This window comes from Trachypithecus francoisi, unplaced genomic scaffold (genome assembly GCF_009764315.1).
Source record: "Trachypithecus francoisi isolate TF-2019V2 unplaced genomic scaffold, Tfra_2.0 Lachesis_group20, whole genome shotgun sequence".
NCBI classification, from domain to species: domain Eukaryota; kingdom Metazoa; phylum Chordata; class Mammalia; order Primates; family Cercopithecidae; genus Trachypithecus; species Trachypithecus francoisi.
In genome coordinates this window covers 17,274,687-17,292,616 of record NW_022681466.1, presented here as the reverse complement: position 1 = coordinate 17,292,616, position 17,930 = coordinate 17,274,687, and the positions used below count along the sequence as shown (strand labels likewise).

At 47.9% G+C, this 17,930-nt stretch overlaps 1 protein-coding gene across 4 annotated transcripts; it reads left to right on the top strand.

Moving 5' to 3' along the window:
* Positions 1-100: 100 nt before the first annotated feature.
* On the top strand, positions 101-12,809 carry RUNDC1 (RUN domain containing 1). 4 transcript variants are annotated; one of them, XM_033182879.1, is made up of 6 exons: positions 101-748; positions 5,236-5,241; positions 6,827-6,985; positions 9,550-9,748; positions 10,538-10,657; positions 11,070-12,809. In XM_033182879.1, exons 1-6 carry the CDS (start codon positions 251-253, stop codon positions 11,933-11,935), a joined length of 1,848 nt encoding a protein of 615 aa, XP_033038770.1. In that variant the 5' UTR covers positions 101-250; the 3' UTR covers positions 11,936-12,809. The 4 variants fall into 4 exon arrangements, with proteins under 4 accessions (XP_033038770.1, XP_033038769.1, XP_033038772.1 ...); XM_033182878.1 differs by having other exon boundaries at positions 11,067-12,809; XM_033182881.1 differs by lacking the exon at positions 5,236-5,241.
* Positions 12,810-17,930: the final 5,121 nt, after the last annotated feature.

Genomic DNA, 17,930 nt, shown 5'->3' with positions numbered 1-17,930 from the left:
CGCTACACGCAGGGAATGACTTTTCCCCGGTATCATTCACCTGTTTCTCCAACGCTGTGTGCTCAGTGTCTGATTCACAATAGGTGCTCAATAAAACATTATTGTCCTGAATTAAATCCCCCGGGAAAGGGCGCCCTCGGGGACTTCGGAACTTCAGGCCCCGCCCACCACACCTCTGGGGTTCAGGCCAACACGCCGTTGCCATGGCAGCAGGGGGGCGCGGCTGACGTGCTGCGGGGTTTCCGGGAAGATGGCGGCTGTCGAAGCTGCTGCAGAGCCGGTAACGGTGGTGGCGGCTGTTGGGCCAAAAGCGAAAAACGAAGAGGAGGAGGAAGAGGAGCCGCTGCCACCGTGCGAGGCGGTGCGCTGGGCCCCGGTGGGGGCGGTGGCGGAGGCCGGGCCTGGAGCAACTGCGTTTTTCGAAGAGACGGCGGCCGAGGAGCCTGGCGCGGTCCCGGGCTCCCCGCCGGATTCGCCGGGCCGGACGCTGCGGCGGCTGCGGGCAGAGCGGCGGCGGCTGGACTCGGCGCTGCTGGCGCTGTCCTCGCACTTCGCGCAGGTGCAGTTCCGCCTGCGACAGGTGGTGCGCGGGGCGCCGGCGGAGCAGCAGCGCCTTCTGCGGGAGCTCGAAGACTTCGCCTTCCGCGGCTGCCCTCACGTCCTAGGTTACGAAGGGCCCGGCGACCCCGCCAGCGATGAGGGCGATGGGCTGCCGGGAGACCGGCCACGGTTGCGGGGCGAGGACCAGGTAAGTGGTCGGAGCCGGGCCGCGAGGGATATGGGAATAGGGGGGTCGTGTGGGTGGCGATCTAGACCCGGATAATGGTGCATGAGAGGAGAAGCCTCCCCGACTCGGTTGGTGAGTACGTGTGTCGGAGACCAGGAGACTGGAGTGCGGGGCCGGCTGAAGGGCAAGAGGACAGAGGCCTGGGAAACTGAGGGTGAGCGGTGTGCACGAAAGATGTGGGGAGATGCCGGTGCGTGATGACGTGAGGGGTAGAGGAGCGGTGAGCGAAGTGAGTCGTTCAGAGGGCAGCAGAACAGCCAAGAGCAGTGCTGCGCCCACTCACCTTTCCCTCACGTATCTAAGTCTTGAACGCTTACGCTGCTAGAGGACCCCGACTCCGGGGATTGGGAAAATTGGCAAAGGAAAAGGACAGTGAGTTGGAATCCATGGAAATTTAGGTTGACTCCCTGTCCCTGCTTTCCTGAAATCTAGGCAGTCTTTACACTTCTCTGGGTGGGAGTTTGGGTTAACAGCAGGGTCTCTTAGTAACTGAAATAAACACAACTCTTGATTATATAAATTTCCTAATGTTGGAATTTTTCTTTTTTAAGAGACGTTGGAGGGGGGTCTTGGTATGTTGCCCAGGCGGGTCTCGAACTCCTGGTCTCAAGCCATCCTCCCGCCTCAGCCTCAGGACTACAGGCGTGCGTTACCGTGCAGGCTATAATGTTGAAATTTTTAAACTCTTCCTCCATCCTGATGAATCATTAGGTATTCTGAATGAGGTCCTCTGGTAACCGACAAGATCAATTCAGTGTGCCTACCCCAGAAGTAGTGAAACTATGTATAAGACACCAGGTAAACGTTTCCTTACAAGCTTTGCATCTCTGGAAGTGCACAAAGTGCTGGCTTTATTGGAAGTATTGAGGTACACTGCCTTTTCACTTTATTTATTTATTTGTTTGTTTATTTTTGAGACAGGATCTCACTGTCACCTAGGCCAGAGTGCAGTGGCGCAATTTCGGCTTACTGCAACCTCTGCCTCCTGGACTCAAGCAATCCTCCTGCCTCAGCCCCCCCAGTGTCTGGTACTACAGGTGTTTGCCACCACACCCAGTTAATTTTATTTTTTGTTAAGACGGGGTTTCGCCACGTTGCCCAGGCTGGTCTTGAACTCCTGAGCCCAAGCGATCTGCCCTCCTTGGCCTACCAAAGTGCTGGGATTATAGACGTGAGCCACCATGCCCCATCCCTTTTCACCTTTTTATTCTTCAAACTACAATCTACTTGTGGCTTTCTTCCTACTTACATTGGTTTTAGCCAAGCAGATTTATCAAGCAGATAATGATCTGTTTATTTTAATCTGAACTGTTTCCAGTGCAATCCTGTGTTTACTGTTCCACCCTTCTCCGTTGGTGAGTATGTGTGTCAGAGACCAGGTACCTACAACTCCTTACGCAAGAAGCACTCACCTCAAACTGCCAGATTTAAGGGCTAGAAAGGAGTGGACAGCACCAAAGGTTCTAGGTGATAAGAAACTCTGTTCATTTTCACCTTCAGGAACACTAGGCCAACCCCATTTTCCATGATGTGATTATGACACATTGCATGCCTGTAGCAACATCTCATGTACCCCATAAATATATACACATATTACGTACTCATAAAAATTAAAAACTAGCTGGGCGCAGTGGCTCACGCCTGTAATCCCAGCACTTTGGGAGGCTGAGGCGGGCGGATCACCTTAGGTCAGGAGTTCGAGACCAGCCTGACCAACATGATGAAACTCCGTCTCTACTAAAAATACAAAAAAAAAAGATTAGCCAGATGTGATGGCGCATTTCTGTAATCCCAGCTACTGGGGAGGCAGAGGCAGGAGAATGGCTTGAACCTGGGAGGCGGAGGTTGCCATGAGCCAAGATTGCGCCATCGTACTCCAGCGTGGGCAACAAGAGCGAAACTCTTGTCTCAAAAAAAATAAAATAAAAAATAAAAGGTAGACTGTGTGCAGTGGCTCATGACTCTAATCCCAACACTTGGGGAGGCAAAGGCTGGAGGAGGATCACTTGAGCCCAGGAGTTGGAGGCTGCTGTGAGCTATGATCATACCACTATGCTCCAGCCTGAGTGACAGAACAAGACTCTGTCTCAAAAAGAAAAACAAACATTGTACCACCTTAAAAAAAAAAAAAAAGTAGTGCTTAATTCACCTACAAGTTGTAATCTTATATTTATACATTGACAGGTGAACAGGTAGGACCAGAGTAGGAGATATCATTGACTGAATGATTTACTTCTTACCACTTACCTTTTTTTCCTCTCTCTTTTTTTTTTTTTTTTTTTGAGACAGGGTCTCACTCTGTTGCCCAGGCTAGAGTGCACTGGCATGATCAGGACTCACTGCAACCTTGACTCCCAGGCTTAATAGATCCTCCCACCTCAGCCTCTCGAGTAACTGGTACCACAGGCGAGCACCACCATGCTCCACTAGTTTTTTGTATTTTTTTGTAGAGATGGGGTTTTGCCATATTGCCCAGGCTGGTCTTGAACTCCTGGGCTCAAGCAAGCCACCCACCTTGGCCACCCAAAGTGCTGGATTACAGGCATGAGCCACTGTACCCAGCCAAATTTTTTTTTTCCTTGAGACAGAGTCTCACTCTGTCACCCAGGCTGGAGTGCAGTGGCACCATCTTGGCTCACTACAACCTCCGCCTCCTGGGTTCAAGCGATTCTCCTGCCTCAGCCTCCCAAGTAGCTGGGACTACAGGCACCCATCACCACGCCTGGCTAATTTTTGTATATTTAGTAGAGACAGGGTTTTGCCATGTTGGCCAGGCTGGTCTCGAACTCCTGGCCTTGAACTCCTGACCTCATAATCTGTCCGACTTGGCCTCCCAAAGTGCTGGGATTACAGGCATGAGCCACTGCGCCTGGCCCTAGATTTTTATTTTCCACTCTTTTGCCCAGGCTGGTATGTAGCAGCATGATCACAGCTCACTGCATTCTCCACCTCCTGGGCTCAATCCATCTTCCCAGCTCAGCCTCCCAAGTAGCTGGGACCACAGGCGCTTACTACCATGACTGGCTAATTTAAAAAAAAATTTTTTTGTAGAGGTGGGGATGTCCCTATGTTGCCCAGGCTGACCACTGCACCTGGCCCCCAATTTTTTTTTTTTTTTTTTTTGAGACAGAGTCTGGCTCTATCACCCAGACTGGAGTACAGCAGCACATCTCAGTTCATTACAACCTCTACCTCCTAGGTTTAAGCTATTCTTCTGCCTCAGCCTCCCTAGTAGCTGGGACTGCAGGCATGTGCCACTATCCCTAGCACAATTTTGTATTTTGTGTAGAGACAGGGTTTTGCCATGTTGGCCAGGCTGGTCTCGAACTCCTGACCTCAAGTGATCCACCCACCTTGACCCCAAATATTTTAAAACAATATTTTCTTTTATCTTACTTCATACTGGAAATGATTTATGTTATTTCCTGCCTTGCACCAGAGCTCATTGTTCTCTCTTGTTTGCCCATACTCCAGCAAATAGCATACTGTAGCTACCATGGCAAGTGACAGAGTTCAACAGACTTGGTCATGAAAATGTAATCAGAATTTATGGCTGATTTCTTTCTTCCCTGACATCATAAAGTTGGGAAACAGTGAGAACAAAAACAAAGACTTTTCCCCAGTTCTTTCTCCTTGGGCTGGTTAGACAACTTTCTCCACTCAAGAGGTCATTATTTGGAATTTGTCATTCTTTTCCTTTTTTTTTTTTTTTTTGACACAGAGTCTTGCTGTGACACCCAGGCTGAAGTGCAATGGCATGGTCTCGGCTCCCTCCAACCTCCGTTCCCCAGGTTCAAGCCATTCTTCTGCCTCAGCCTCCCAAATAGCTGGGATTACAGGCACGTGCCACCACACTGGGCTAGTTTTTGTAGAGACAGGATTTCAGCATGTTGGCCAGGCTGGTCTCGAACTCCTGACCTCAGGTGATCTGCCTGCTTTGGCCTCCCAAAGTGCTGGGATTACAGGCGTGAGCCACTGCGTTCGGCCATACTTTTCTTAATTCAGTTCGGTGACATACAACAAATGCATGTTGAGCGCTTATCTTGTGCCAGACACTGTGCCTGGCATTTGTGGTTCAAAGTCAAAACCTTTGTCCTTAAGGAGTTCATAGACTAGAAGAGACAGAATCCTAAACAAATAATGTGATATGAGCTAGACTAGAAGTGTGTACAAACTCTAGAGGAAATGTTTAGTTACGCCTGGGGAAATCAGGAAACCTGTTAAAGGAGAACTAGGCCTTCACCAAATGGGGAAGGGGGACAGGGTTCTAACAATATGCAGCTGTACTCTGAAAGGATCACAGAGAGACTGTCCTCAGAAAAGGCTTGCTTTCATGTTGAGCAAAGCTAAAGCAAGAGGATTGCATTTTAAATACTTAAAAAGTTAATTTGTTGTTTTCTTTTTCTTTTTTTTTTTTTTTTCATCTCTCTCATTACTTACTTCTTGAGGGCTTGGTAAGTACCATTTTAAGGTTAAATGTAATACCCTGTAGACTTCTAATTTAAGACGCAGCCTTACCCCTACAAATGATTTGCTGGTTTTGTTTTTTGTTTCTGAGACTCAAGAAAGACAAGGAAGAATCAGTGTTTGAGAATAAGTTGACAAGACTTTACCACCCTGAAGCATTTTTATTAATTGAAATGCAGAAACTACTGGTGGCCAACAGTTAAAATAAGGAGTCACTAGTCAGCAAAACTTACAGATACTTTTTTTAAGAAACATTGTTACCTTCCCATCCCCATTATGTGGCTTTTGGATTTTTTTCACTGCCTTAGGCACTTGCCTTTTACTCTTTTGTTTTTGTTTTTGTTTTTTTGAGACAGAGTCTTGCCCTATTGCCCAGTCTGGAGTGCAGTGGTGAAAACAAAGCTCACTGTAGCTTCAACCTCCTAGACTCAAGCGATCATCTTGTCCCAGCCTCTTGTGTGACTGGGACCACCATGCCACCACGCCTGGCTAATTTTTTTTTTCTTCGAGACAGGGTCTTGCGAAGCCTTGACCTTTTGGGCTTAAGCAATCCTCCCGCCTCAGCCACTCAAGTAGCTGGGACTACAGGCATGCACCACCATGCCCAGCTAATTTTTAAAAATTTTTTTGTGGAGATGAAGTCTCACTGTGTTGCCCAGGGTGGTCTTGAACTCCTGGGCTCAAGTGATCCTTTTGCCTTGGCCTCCCAAAGTGCTGCGATTACAGGCGTGAGACACCACTCCTGGTGCATTTGATTCTTTTGATTTTGCAGAAGTGGTCTATCATACATCAAAGGGACTTTGGTGAACCTTAGGAAAGCTGGTTATGAGTTTTAAAGCCTCTCTCCACACCCTTACCCCAGATTCTTTTGCAAAATTTGGCTGCACAGAGTAATCAGGAGTTGTGTTATGGTAACTGGCTGTGGAGCATGGCGTGTCTTAATTCCTAGAAGGGTATCTTAGCTGAGATAGGTTGTCTCTACCCTAACTAGACCTTTGGAGGGAAAAGCCTAATTGTATTCATATCCTATTTCCAATGAGGGACAGATCGTTTCTTTTTTTTTTTTTTTTTTTTCAGACGGAGTCTCGCTCTGTCGCCCAGGATGGAGTGCAGTGACCGGATCTCATCAGCTCACTGCAAACTCCGCCTCCCGGGTTTACGCCATTCTCCTGCCTCAGCCTCCCGAGTAGCTGGGACTGTAGGCGCCCGCCACCTCGCCCGGCTAGTTTTTTGTATTTTTTAGTAGAGACGAGGTTTCACCATGTTAGCCAGGATGGTCTCGATCTCCTGACCTTGTGATCCGCCCGTCTCGGCCTCCCAAAGTGCTGGGATTACAGGCTGGAGCCACCGCGCCGAGCCCCTATAGTTTCTTAAAGAAAACACCCATTTAACAAATTGCCTAGGATGAAATAATTATTCTTACTTTTGAATCTGTCCTATGAATTGTATATTTCATTTGAGTTATTGGAAACATCTTATATTTTATTGGTCATGACTGGCTCGAGCAGATTGTTAATGTGCCCTGAGTTTTCCTTTTCCTGCATAATAGACCCAATTGTTTTCTTGCCTTAGAGTGAGCAGGAAAAACAAGAACGTCTGGAAACCCAAAGGGAGAAGCAGAAAGAACTGATACTACAGCTCAAGACCCAGCTAGATGACCTGGAAACATTTGCCTATCAAGAGGGCAGTTACGACTCGCTGCCACAGTCCGTGGTGTTGGAAAGACAGCGGGTGAGCAGACCCCAGAGGCACCTCCACCACTGCCCAAGGTTAACTTGTCCCTTCCAGCATTCACAGGGCATCCTCTTTCAGCTCAGTTCTCCTTTGGCCTTACTGAGAATCCCTCTGCTGGCCCAAATCAAAGGGAAATTTTACTACTATAAGGAACCATTCTTTGCTCATACATGGAAAACACAGGTTCCAAAGTTTTATAATATAATAATTGAGCTCTTTCTTTTTGGTGGTTGTAATTAATAATAGAAATAAGAATATGACAATAATTTCATTTGATCACTTAAAAAATTCTACTTGGGCCCATTATACAATGTAATCTAGCTTTTTTGTTTTGTGTGTTTTGTTTTTTTTTTTTTTGAGATGGAGTTTAGCTCTTGTTGCCCAGGCTGGATTGCAATGGCGCCATCTCAGCTCACCACAACCTCCGCCTCCCGGGTTCAAGCAATTCTCCTGTCTCAGCCTCCCAAGTAGCTGGGATTACAGGCATGCGCCACCATGCTGGGCTAATTTTGTATTTTTAGTAGAGACGGGATTTCTCCACGTTGGTCAGGCTGGTCTCGAACTCCCAACCTCAGGTGATCCACCAGCCTTGGCCTCCCAAAGTACTGAGATTACAGGCATGAGCCACCGTGCCTGGCCGTACTCTAGCTTTCTCCTACTACTCACCACCTTTTGATAAACATGCCAGGAATCCAGACTGATTTTAATACTGTATTTATTTATGTAAGACCTGGGTAGACAGGTAAATCTGCTGGTGGAGGTACAGTTACAACCTCCCCTGCATGTTTCTCTACCCCTGTGCTGTGGCTGTTTTTCTGGCTGGTCTGGAGTTTATGTTGTCAGAATTTATTTATTTTATTTTTATTTTTTGAGACAAAGTCTCAGTTTGTCACCCAGGATGTAGTATAGTGGCATGATCCTGGCTCACTGCAACCTCCGCCTCCAGGGTTCAAACGATTCTCCTGCCTCAGCCTCCCGAGTAGCTGAGATTATAGGCACCTGCCACCATGGCCGGCTAACTTTTGTATTTTTAGTAGAGATGGGATTTCACCATGTTGGTGAGGATGGTCTTGAGCTCCTGACCTCAAATGATCCACCCACCTTGACCTCCCAAAGTGCTGGGATTACAGGTGTGAGCCACCACACCCAACCTATTATCAGAATTTTAAACTGTTCCTAATGTCACTAGGGTATTTTGCACCTTGATATTTTATAGAGATTTTTCTTTAGTTGCCTACAGTAGGGCAAGAAGGGATAAGAAGGATTAGAAATTAAGAAAAATTGGCCAGGCACAGTGGCTCACGCCTGTAATCCCAGCACTTTGGGAGGCCGAGGCGGGCATATCACGAGGTCAGGAGATCAAGACCATCCTGGCTAACATGGTGAATCCCCGTCTCTACTTAAAATACAAAAAATTAGCTGGGAGTAGTGACGGGCGCCTGTAGTCCCAGCTACTCAGGAGGCTGAGGCAGGAGAATGGCGTGAACCCAGGAGGTGGAGCTGGCAGTGAACCGGGTCGCACCACTGCACTGTAGCCTGGGTGACAGAGCGAGACTCCATCTCAAAATAAATAAATGAATAAAAGTAAGAAAAATCGGCTGGGTGCGGTGGCTCATGCCTATAATCCCAGCACTTTGGGAGGTTGAGGTGGGAGGATCTCTTGAGGCCAGAAATTTGAGGCCAGCCTGGGCAACATAACAAGACCCCGTCTCTACGAAAAATTGAAAAATTAACCAGGTGGTAGCATGTGTCTATAGTCCCAGCTATGGGGGAGACCAAGGCAGAAGGATTGCTTGAGCACAGGAGTTTGAGGTTACAATGAGCTATGATCACATTACTGGACCCTAGCCTGCGTGACTGAGCAAGACCCTGTCTCTTAAAAATCAGTGTATATTGGCCGGGCGCAGTGGCTCAAGCCTGTAATCCCAGCACTTTGGGAGGCTGAGACGGGCAGATCACAAGGTCAGGAGATCGAGACCATCCTGGCTAACATGGTGAAACCCCGTCTGTACTAAAAAATACAAAAAACTAGCTGGGCGAGGTGGTGGGCGCCTGTAGTCCCAGCTACTCGGGAGGCTGAGGCAGGAGAAGGGCGTGAACCCGGGAGGCGGAGCTTGCAGTGAGCTGAGATCTGGCCACTGCACTCCAGCCTGGGTGACAGAGCGAGACTCCGTCTCAAAAAAAAAAAAAAAAAAAAATCAGTGTATATTCTCCTTGAATGAAGCCTTTAGAGCAACTAAGTATAAGGTTTGTTGGATCATCAGCCACTTTGGATTTTTCATACTGTTGTTCTTCTGAGTGAAATCTGACTAGCCTGGTAGAAATTTACTGTGAGTGGGAGGATCCATTTTTATCAGAGAACTAAGAGTTCTTTTTACTTTAAAAGTAGAGAGTCTGTGTCCTTATCTTGATCAATCAGCAGTTAAGTCATTTTCTTTCACAAATTTAGAGGTCTGTTTTTTTACTTCCATTTAAGGACAGAAGACATACTTAGATTCTCCTCCCTAACCCTCTCCCTAAAAATTTCCAAAGGGTGTGCTCATTGCTTGTGATCTTGATAGGTGATCATAGATGAGTTAATAAAGAAACTGGACATGAATCTGAATGAGGACATCAGTTCCCTATCCACTGAAGAGCTTCGTCAGCGCGTAGATGCAGCGGTGGCTCAGATTGTCAACCCAGCCCGAGTCAAAGAACAGTTGGTTGAGCAACTAAAAACTCAGATCCGAGACCTCGAGATGTTCATCAACTTCATCCAAGGTTAGATGTCATAATAATTATATTCTGAGTACTAGTAAAAAGGTGCCAATTCTGGGTTTTTTTTTTTTTTTTTTTTTGGAGACAATGTTGCGCTCTGTTCCCCGGCTGGAGTGCAGTGGCGCAATCTTGGCTCACGGCAACCTCCTGCGCAATCTTGGCTCACAGCAACCTCCGCCTCCCAGATGCAAGCAATTCTCCTGCTTCAGCCTCCCGAGTAGCTTGGATTACAGGCTCCCGCCACCACGCCTGGCTAATTTTTGTATTTTTAGTAGAGACGGGGTTTCAGTCTCTACTAAAGAGAGTAGAGACTGTTGGCCAGGCTGGTCTCGTACTCCTGACCTCAAGTGATCCGCCCACCTCAGCCTCCCAGAGTACGGGGAACTACAGGCATGAGCCACCACACCGGGCCAAAAGGTGCCAATTCTTGATGTACTGTTTAAGAGGCTTGATGGCTTAGTAGGGGAGACAGCATTGGCAGAGTAGAAAGAGCATGGGTTTCAGAATCAGATAGTTAAAATCTCCACTCTCCTACTCATTGGTTTTATGTCCTTGAGCATGTTACTAACCTCTTTAGTCTTACTCTTCTCATCCATAAAATGATTCATGGTTCATTCACTTAGCAAATATTTATTGAGCCAACTACTGTATGCCAGTCCTCATTTTACACAATTAAATAGGACAAGATTTTGTGAAATTCTTGTTTGTAATAGGCACCATTAAGTATTATTTTTCCTTTAAAGATCTGCCATAAAGAGCTAAATAAGTCTCTTCTATAATTTCTGATTCCAGATGAAGTGGGAAGCCCCTTGCAGACAGGTGGTGGACACTGTGAGTGCAAGGCCGGTGGGAAGACAGGAAATGGCTGCAGCAGAACAGGCAGCAGCAGACCGCCTCCAGGAAACAGCAAAAGTAAGTGTAGTTTCCAGAACAGGCAAATCTCTAGAGACAGAAAGTAGATGAGTGGTTGCCTAGGGCTTGGGTGTGCTGAGGAGAAGAGGGAAATGAGAAACGCTGATGGTATGGAATTGCTTTTGGGGAGGATGAAATATTCTAAAATTGATTGCAGTGACAGTTATACAATTCTGAATATACTAAAAACCACTGAATTAACACTTAAATGGGTGAATCGTAGGGTATGTGAATTATATCTCAATACAGCTATTATTAACCAAAAAAAGGAGGCCCAGCTACATCCTGGGTGGCTCTTGCCTTCATGTGAGACCCAGCATGTGGTTCAGACTGATCTCAGCCTGAGATTTGTTGAGTGTAGCTCCGTGCCATCATGGCCTCTCACTAATGAGCCATTGTCTTTTCTAAGCAGCAAAGGCAGAGGATGTGAAGAAAGTCCGGGAGACAGGGCTGCACCTGATGCGGCGAGCGCTGGCAGTGCTCCAGATCTTTGCTGTTAGCCAATTTGGTTGTGCCACAGGCCAGATCCCTCCAACCCTGTGGCAGAGGGGCCAGGCTGACCGAGACTACTCTCCCTTGCTGAAGAGGCTGGAGGTGTCAGTGGACAGAGTGAAGCAGCTAGCCTTGAGGCAGCAGCCACACGACCATGTCATCACCTCTGCCAACCTCCAGGACCTCTCTCTGGGAGGCAAGGATGAGCTGACTATGGCTGTGCGGAAGGAGCTGACGGTGGCCGTAAGGGACCTGCTGGCCCATGGACTGTATGCCTCCTCCCCAGGGATGAGCCTTGTTATGGCTCCTATTGCTTGTTTGCTGCCAGCCTTCTCCTCGGCCCCTGAGGCCATGCACCCCTGGGAGCTCTTTGTAAAGTACTACCATGCTAAGAACGGCCGAGCTTATGTGGAATCCCCAGCCCGGAAGCTCTCCCAGTCCTTCGCCCTTCCTGTTACGGGAGGCACTGTTGTGACCCCCAAACAGAGCCTGCTGACAGCCATCCACATGGTGCTGACAGAGCACGACCCTTTTAAGCGCAGTGCAGACTCAGAATTGAAGGCTTTGGTGTGCATGGCACTGAATGAGCAGCGTCTGGTGTCCTGGGTGAACCTCATCTGCAAGTCTGGGTCACTCATCGAGCCTCACTACCAGCCCTGGAGCTACATGGCACACACAGGCTTTGAGAGCGCCCTCAACCTGCTCAGTCGCCTCAGCAGCCTCAAGTTTAGCCTCCCTGTAGATCTGGCTGTGCGCCAGCTCAAAAACATCAAAGATGCCTTTTGATGAGAGTGCCCTAACCCCAGACAAGCTCCTTGCTCAGTAGGAATAGATGTGTTAGTCTTCCAGCATAGGAGCAAGGAATCAAAAGTGGGGTTAAAGGCTTTTTTGCCAGACCCTGCTCAGGCAGTTGGCCAAATGAGTGCAAAGTCTGTTTTCCCCACCAACTTAGCATCTCGGAAAGATGTGCTGGAGAGACCCTCTTGTTAAGAAGTTTCTGCCAGGCCGGGCGCAGTGGGTCACGCCTGTAATCCCAGCACTTTGGGAGGCCGAGGTGGGAGGATCACAAGGTCAGGAGTTTGAGACCATCCTGCCTAACACGGTGAAACCCCGTCTCTACTAAAAATACAAAAAAATTAGCCAGACATGGTGGCAGACGCCTGTAGTCCCAGCTACTCAGGAGGCTGAGGCAGGAGAATGGCGTGAACCCGGGAGGTGGAGCTTGCAGTGAGCCAAGATCATGCCACTGCACTCCAGCCTGGGCAACAGAGCGAGACTCTGTCTCAAAAAAAAAAAAAGGTTCTGCCCTAGTTTGTACCCACAGTATATGTGTGGGCACTTGTGCTTGAACCTCTATAAAAGGAATCAGGCCAGGCATGGTGGCTCACGCCTGTAATCTAAGCACTTTGGGAGGCTGAGGTGGGCAGATCACCTGAGGTCAGGAGTTCAAGACCAGCCTGGCCAACATGGCGAAACCCCATCTCTACTAAAAATACAAAAAATTAGCTGGACGTGGGTGGCACACTCCTGTAATCCCAGCTACTCAGGAGGCTAAGGCCGGAGAGTCGCTTGAGCCCAGGAGGTGGAGGTTGCAGTGAGCCGAGATTATGCCACTGCACTCTAGCCTGGGCAACACAGGGAGACTCCATCTCAAAAAAAAGAAGACATTCAACTTCAGGCTCCTGTTAGTTGAGCTATCTTCTTTCACTTGAAGCAGGTTTGAGAGGCCAAGGCCAGAATTTAAGTTCCTTTTATGAATAGATTTCCCTTTCTTTCTGACCCCAAGGTCAGAGGAGACTATATTCCATTTCTGCCTCTAAGACTAGGAATGGAATTTCTGAAACAACATTTCTTTTTTTTTTTTTTTTTTTTTTTTTTTTTGAGACGGAGTCTTGCTCTGCCACCCAGGCTGGAGTACAGTGGCCGGATCTCAGCTCACTGCAAGCTCCGCCTCCCGGGTTTACGCCATTCTCCTGCCTCAGCCTCCCGAGTAGCTGGGACTACAGTCGCCCGGCTAGTTTTTTGTATTTTTTTAAGTAGAGACAGGGTTTCACCGTATTAGCCAGGATGGTCTCGATCTCCTGACCTCGTGATCCGCCCGTCTCGGCCTCCCAAAGTGCTGGGATTACAGGCTTGAGCCACCGCGCCCGGCCTGAAACAACATTTCTAAGGGTGGTGACCACAGGTTGATTTTAATATGAGCCTTTTTTCTTGTAGAGGTAAGAAGTAAAATCTTCCTGACAAGGTAGTCCTCGTGGCACAGACAATAGGCTTTCTGTTTATGAGGGGTGAGAACCGTGTTTGTTATTATGTTCTTTAGCAAGTAAACATTCCTCTGCTCACCTCCCAACAAGACTAACACAGTCTTTAGAAGTAAATATATTGAAGACAAACGAGAAAATCCTGGCTACCTAAGTTGAGTATGTACAGGAATACAAATCGGTAACCAGCAGCTGTTCCTCAGATTGTGACTCACTGGGTACCACTTGTCCTGGAGGCTGGATGGTGGAGGATATCTGGTTATAGGTACTGCAGCAGAGATAGGTGCCACAGGAGGCTACAGCAGATCACTGTTTCCAGAACAGAGGGAGGAGTATCTCATTGCGAAATAGACTCTAGAGTGGTTCTATTTGGTCTTCAGTATTTTAGCCTCTTTAGTTCACATTTGTCATGCAGCTTGTGGTGAGTGCTGCTCTAGGACTGGCCAAAGATGGGCAAAATGGATCACTCCGGACACTACTAATTCAGCATTATTTTCATGTCTTAAAATTGCCACCTGCACTTTGTTTCTGCACTATTTTGTAGTGCATTTTAACTTAAATTTTTTCCAGCAACATGTTACTTAAGATACATTATTGATATTTCATTATAATTAGTGCACCTTCCCTGTGAAACAAGAGAATTGTAAAATGTTGTGGAAAATGATACCTATGTGGATGCTAATGAAATCGTAGTATTTCGTGTAGCTTCTCTGAAGACCTTAGAGACCTGCAGCTTTGGTTTGTAAGTGGGCCTTATCAGCCCATCTGATCCAGATCAACATTTTTTTAAAAGCTGCCTGTATCCTCTATCCTCTGTGATGGATCATCTCACCTTTGATGGTGGTAGTAGGGGTTTTTTGCCTGAACAAGTTCACTAAAAAGTCCCCTTGGCATGACCATCCCCTCCTGCCCACGCCTATAGTCCCTCCCCACAACAGATGTCATCACACATGCTGCTTTTGGAATTGGCACTGTTTTTTTTGTTTTTTGTTTTTTGTTTTGAGGCGGAGTCTTGCTCTGTCGCCCAGGCTGGAGTGCAGTGGCTGGATCTCAGCTCACTGCAAGCTCCGCCTCCCGGATTCCTGCCATTCTCCTGCCTCAGCCTCCCAAGTAGCTGGGACTACAGGCGCCCGCCACCTCGCCCGGCTAGTTTTTTGTATTTTTAGTAGAGACGGGGTTTCACTGTGTTCGCCAGGATGGTCTCGATCTCCTGACCTTGTGATCCGCCCGTCTCGGCCTCCCAAAGTGCTGGGATTACAGGCTTGAGCCACCGCGCCCGGCCTTTTTTTTTTTTTGAGATAGAGTCTCGCTCTGTTGTCCAGGCTGGAGTGCAATGGCGTGATCTCAGCTCACTGCAACCTCTGCCTCCTGGGTTCAAGCGATTCTCCTGCCTCAGCCTTCTGAGTAGCTGGGATTACAGGCGCACACCACCATGCCCGACTAATTTTTGTTTTTGTTTTTGTTTTCTTTTTTGAGACGGAGTCTCACTCTGTCGCCCAGGCTGGAGTGCGATGGCGCAGTCTCAGCTCACTGCAACCTCCACCTCCCGAGTTCAAGCAATTCTCCTGCCTCAGCCTCCTGAGTAGCTGGGATTACAGGCACCCGCCACCATGCCCAGCTAATTTTTAGTAGAGATGGTGTTTCACCATGTTGGTCAGGCTGGTCTTGAACCCATGACCTCGTGATCTACCCGCCTCAGCATCCCAAAGTACTGGGATTACAGGTGTGAGCCACCATGCCCAGCCCTAATTTTTGTATTTTTAATAGAGATGGGTTTTCACCACATTTGTCAGTCTGGTCTCAAACTCCTGATCTCAGGTGATCCACCCACCTCGGCCTCCAAAGTGCTGGGATTATAGGTGTGAGCCACTGCATCTGGCCAGGATTGGCACTTTTAAATCCACTTGTCTGGATATCAGTTAGGGTGGGTGGTAACTGGTATAGCCATATGGCATAGCCCAGCGATCACCCCAGTATTGCCTTTTTCAAATACAAAAACAAAACTTGTGTTAAGGCCTTATGCTAGCATTACAGGAAGCATTTTCATTTGTCTCATTCTAATTTAATTCTCACTACTTACAAGGTGGGACAGTATTATCCTCACTTTACAGCTGAGGAAACTGAACTGCAGAGAGGTTAAATATTCTGTCCCTGTTTACATGATGATGGAATTCCTGAGATTTGGAGTCAAGTTTCCTGAATCCAAAGCCCATAGTCTATCTTGTCACTTCATTTTATCATGTTGTTTCTAGATTTTGGTTCCTCTTTCTCTTTTATCCACCACCCTCATTCCTACCCTTACTATGGGCAGGAGAAGGTATTTTCCACACAGTTGCCAGAAATTTCAGCTCCCGAAGAACTATACTGCAGGGAGACAGGCAGGCAGCCATGACTTTGATGTCCAAGTTCTTTTTTTTTTTTTTTTTTTTTTTGAGACGGAGTCTTGCTCTGCCACCCAGGCTGGAGTGCAGTGGCCAGATCTCAGCTCACTGCAAGCTCCGCCTCCCGGGTTTACGCCATTCTCCTGCCTCAGCCTCCCGAGTAGCTGGACTACAGGCGCCCGCCTCGTCGCCCGGCTAGTTTTTTGTATTTTTTAAGTAGAGACAGGGTTTCACCGTATTAGCCAGGATGGTCTCGATCTCCTGACCTCGTGATCCGCCCGTCTCGGCCTCCCAAAGTGCTGGGATTACAGGCTTGAGCCACCGTGCCCGGCCATGTCCAAGTTCTTGAAACCTAAATGTGTGTATCAACTGAGACAATTCCAATAATACCATCAGCATCCCTGCAGTCAGATATCTGCTAAGCTCTGATATCATCTGTCATCACTGGGAACAGAGCTCTGTCCTTGGCTTAGGGGGAGACAGGACAAGGGAGGAGAGACAGGCCAGTCCACCCATATCCAAGGATACGCAAGAATGGAAGGGTAAAGAGCCATGGATATGTATGCAGGGGAAGTGCAGGATGTGTTGTACAAGTATGATCTGCGAAGTATTGTTAAAGCTGTCTAAGGTGCTCTCCAATCGTTCATTCACTATTGATCACTTAGCAACTGCCTGCCCAGGCTAGATGCTAAAGAAACAGATAAGTAAACCTACCCCGTGCCCTCAACAAACACAGTCAAGCAAAAGAGATACCATACCAATTGGAGATTTGGAAAAATTGTTAAAATATAAATTGCTGGGTCCCATCCCCAGAGTTTTTTATTCAGTTGTTTTGGGGTGGGGCCTGAGAATTTGGTTTCTAACAAGTTCCTAGGTAATGGTGATGCTACTGCTCTGGGAACTACACTTTGAGATGAGAACCACTCATATCCAAACTAAGATTATGTTCTGTAATAAAGGTAAGTACAGATTGGACTGCTGAGAGAGCCCAGAGAAAGGAGAGATTAATTCTGTCTGGGAGAATTCTGGAATAACCTTGAAGGATGGATAGAATTTGAATAGGATTTTGCCTGGCTACTTGGAGAGGAAGAAAAAGACACAAGGAACAGCCCAGGGGGTATGTGAAGGGTGGGGGAGTCAGGAATTTATGCTGCAGGAAAGGTGGCAAGGAAGGAAAGGAGTGAAAGTTCACACTATTGAATAAGCCAACAATGGATTTCAAGAAAAGTGAAGGACTTCTCGGCCGGGCGCGGTGGCTCAAGCCTGTAATCCCAGCACTTTGGGAGGCCGAGACGGGCGGATCACGAGGTCAGGAGATCGAGACCATCCTGGCTAACACGGTGAAACCCCATCTCTACTAAAAAATCCAAAAAAAAAAAACTAGCCGGGCGAGGCGGCGGGCGCCTGTAGTCCCAGCTACTCGGGAGGCTGAGGCAGGAGAATAGCGTGAACCCGGGAGGCGGAGCTTGCAGTGAGCTGAGATCTGGCCACTGCACTCCAGCCTGGGCGACAGAGCAAGACTCCGTCTCAAAAAAAAAAAAAGAAAAGTGAAGGACTTCTCAAGAAAAAGAGTTATTTAAAGCTGTTGTTCAAAATAAGATCTATAGATCATATGGCTCCACTCCAGACCAGAATTACCATCTCTAAGGTTGGAGACACTTTAATAAGCATCCCGGGGGCCAGGCACGGTGGCTTACGCCTGTAATCCCAACACTGGGAGGTCGAAGTGGGCGGATCACGAGGTCAGCAGATTGAGGCCATCCTAGCTAACACTGTGAAACCCCGTCTCTACTAAAAAAATACAAAAATTGCCGGGCGTGGTGGCTCACGCCTGTAATCCCAGCACTTTGGGAGGCCGAGACGGGTGGTTCACGAGGTCAGGAGATTGAGACCATCCTGGCCAACATGGTGAAACTCGTCTCTACTAAAAATACAAAAAATTAGCTGGGCGTGATGGCAGGCGCCTGTAGTCCCAGCTACTTGGGAGGCTGAGGCAGGAGAATGGCGTGAACCCGGGAGAGGGAGCTGGCAGTGAGCCGAGATCCGGCCACTGCACTCCAGCCTGGGCGACAGAGCCAGACTCCGTCTCAAAAAACAAAAACAAAAACAAAAAATTATCCGGGCGTGGTGGCGGGCGCC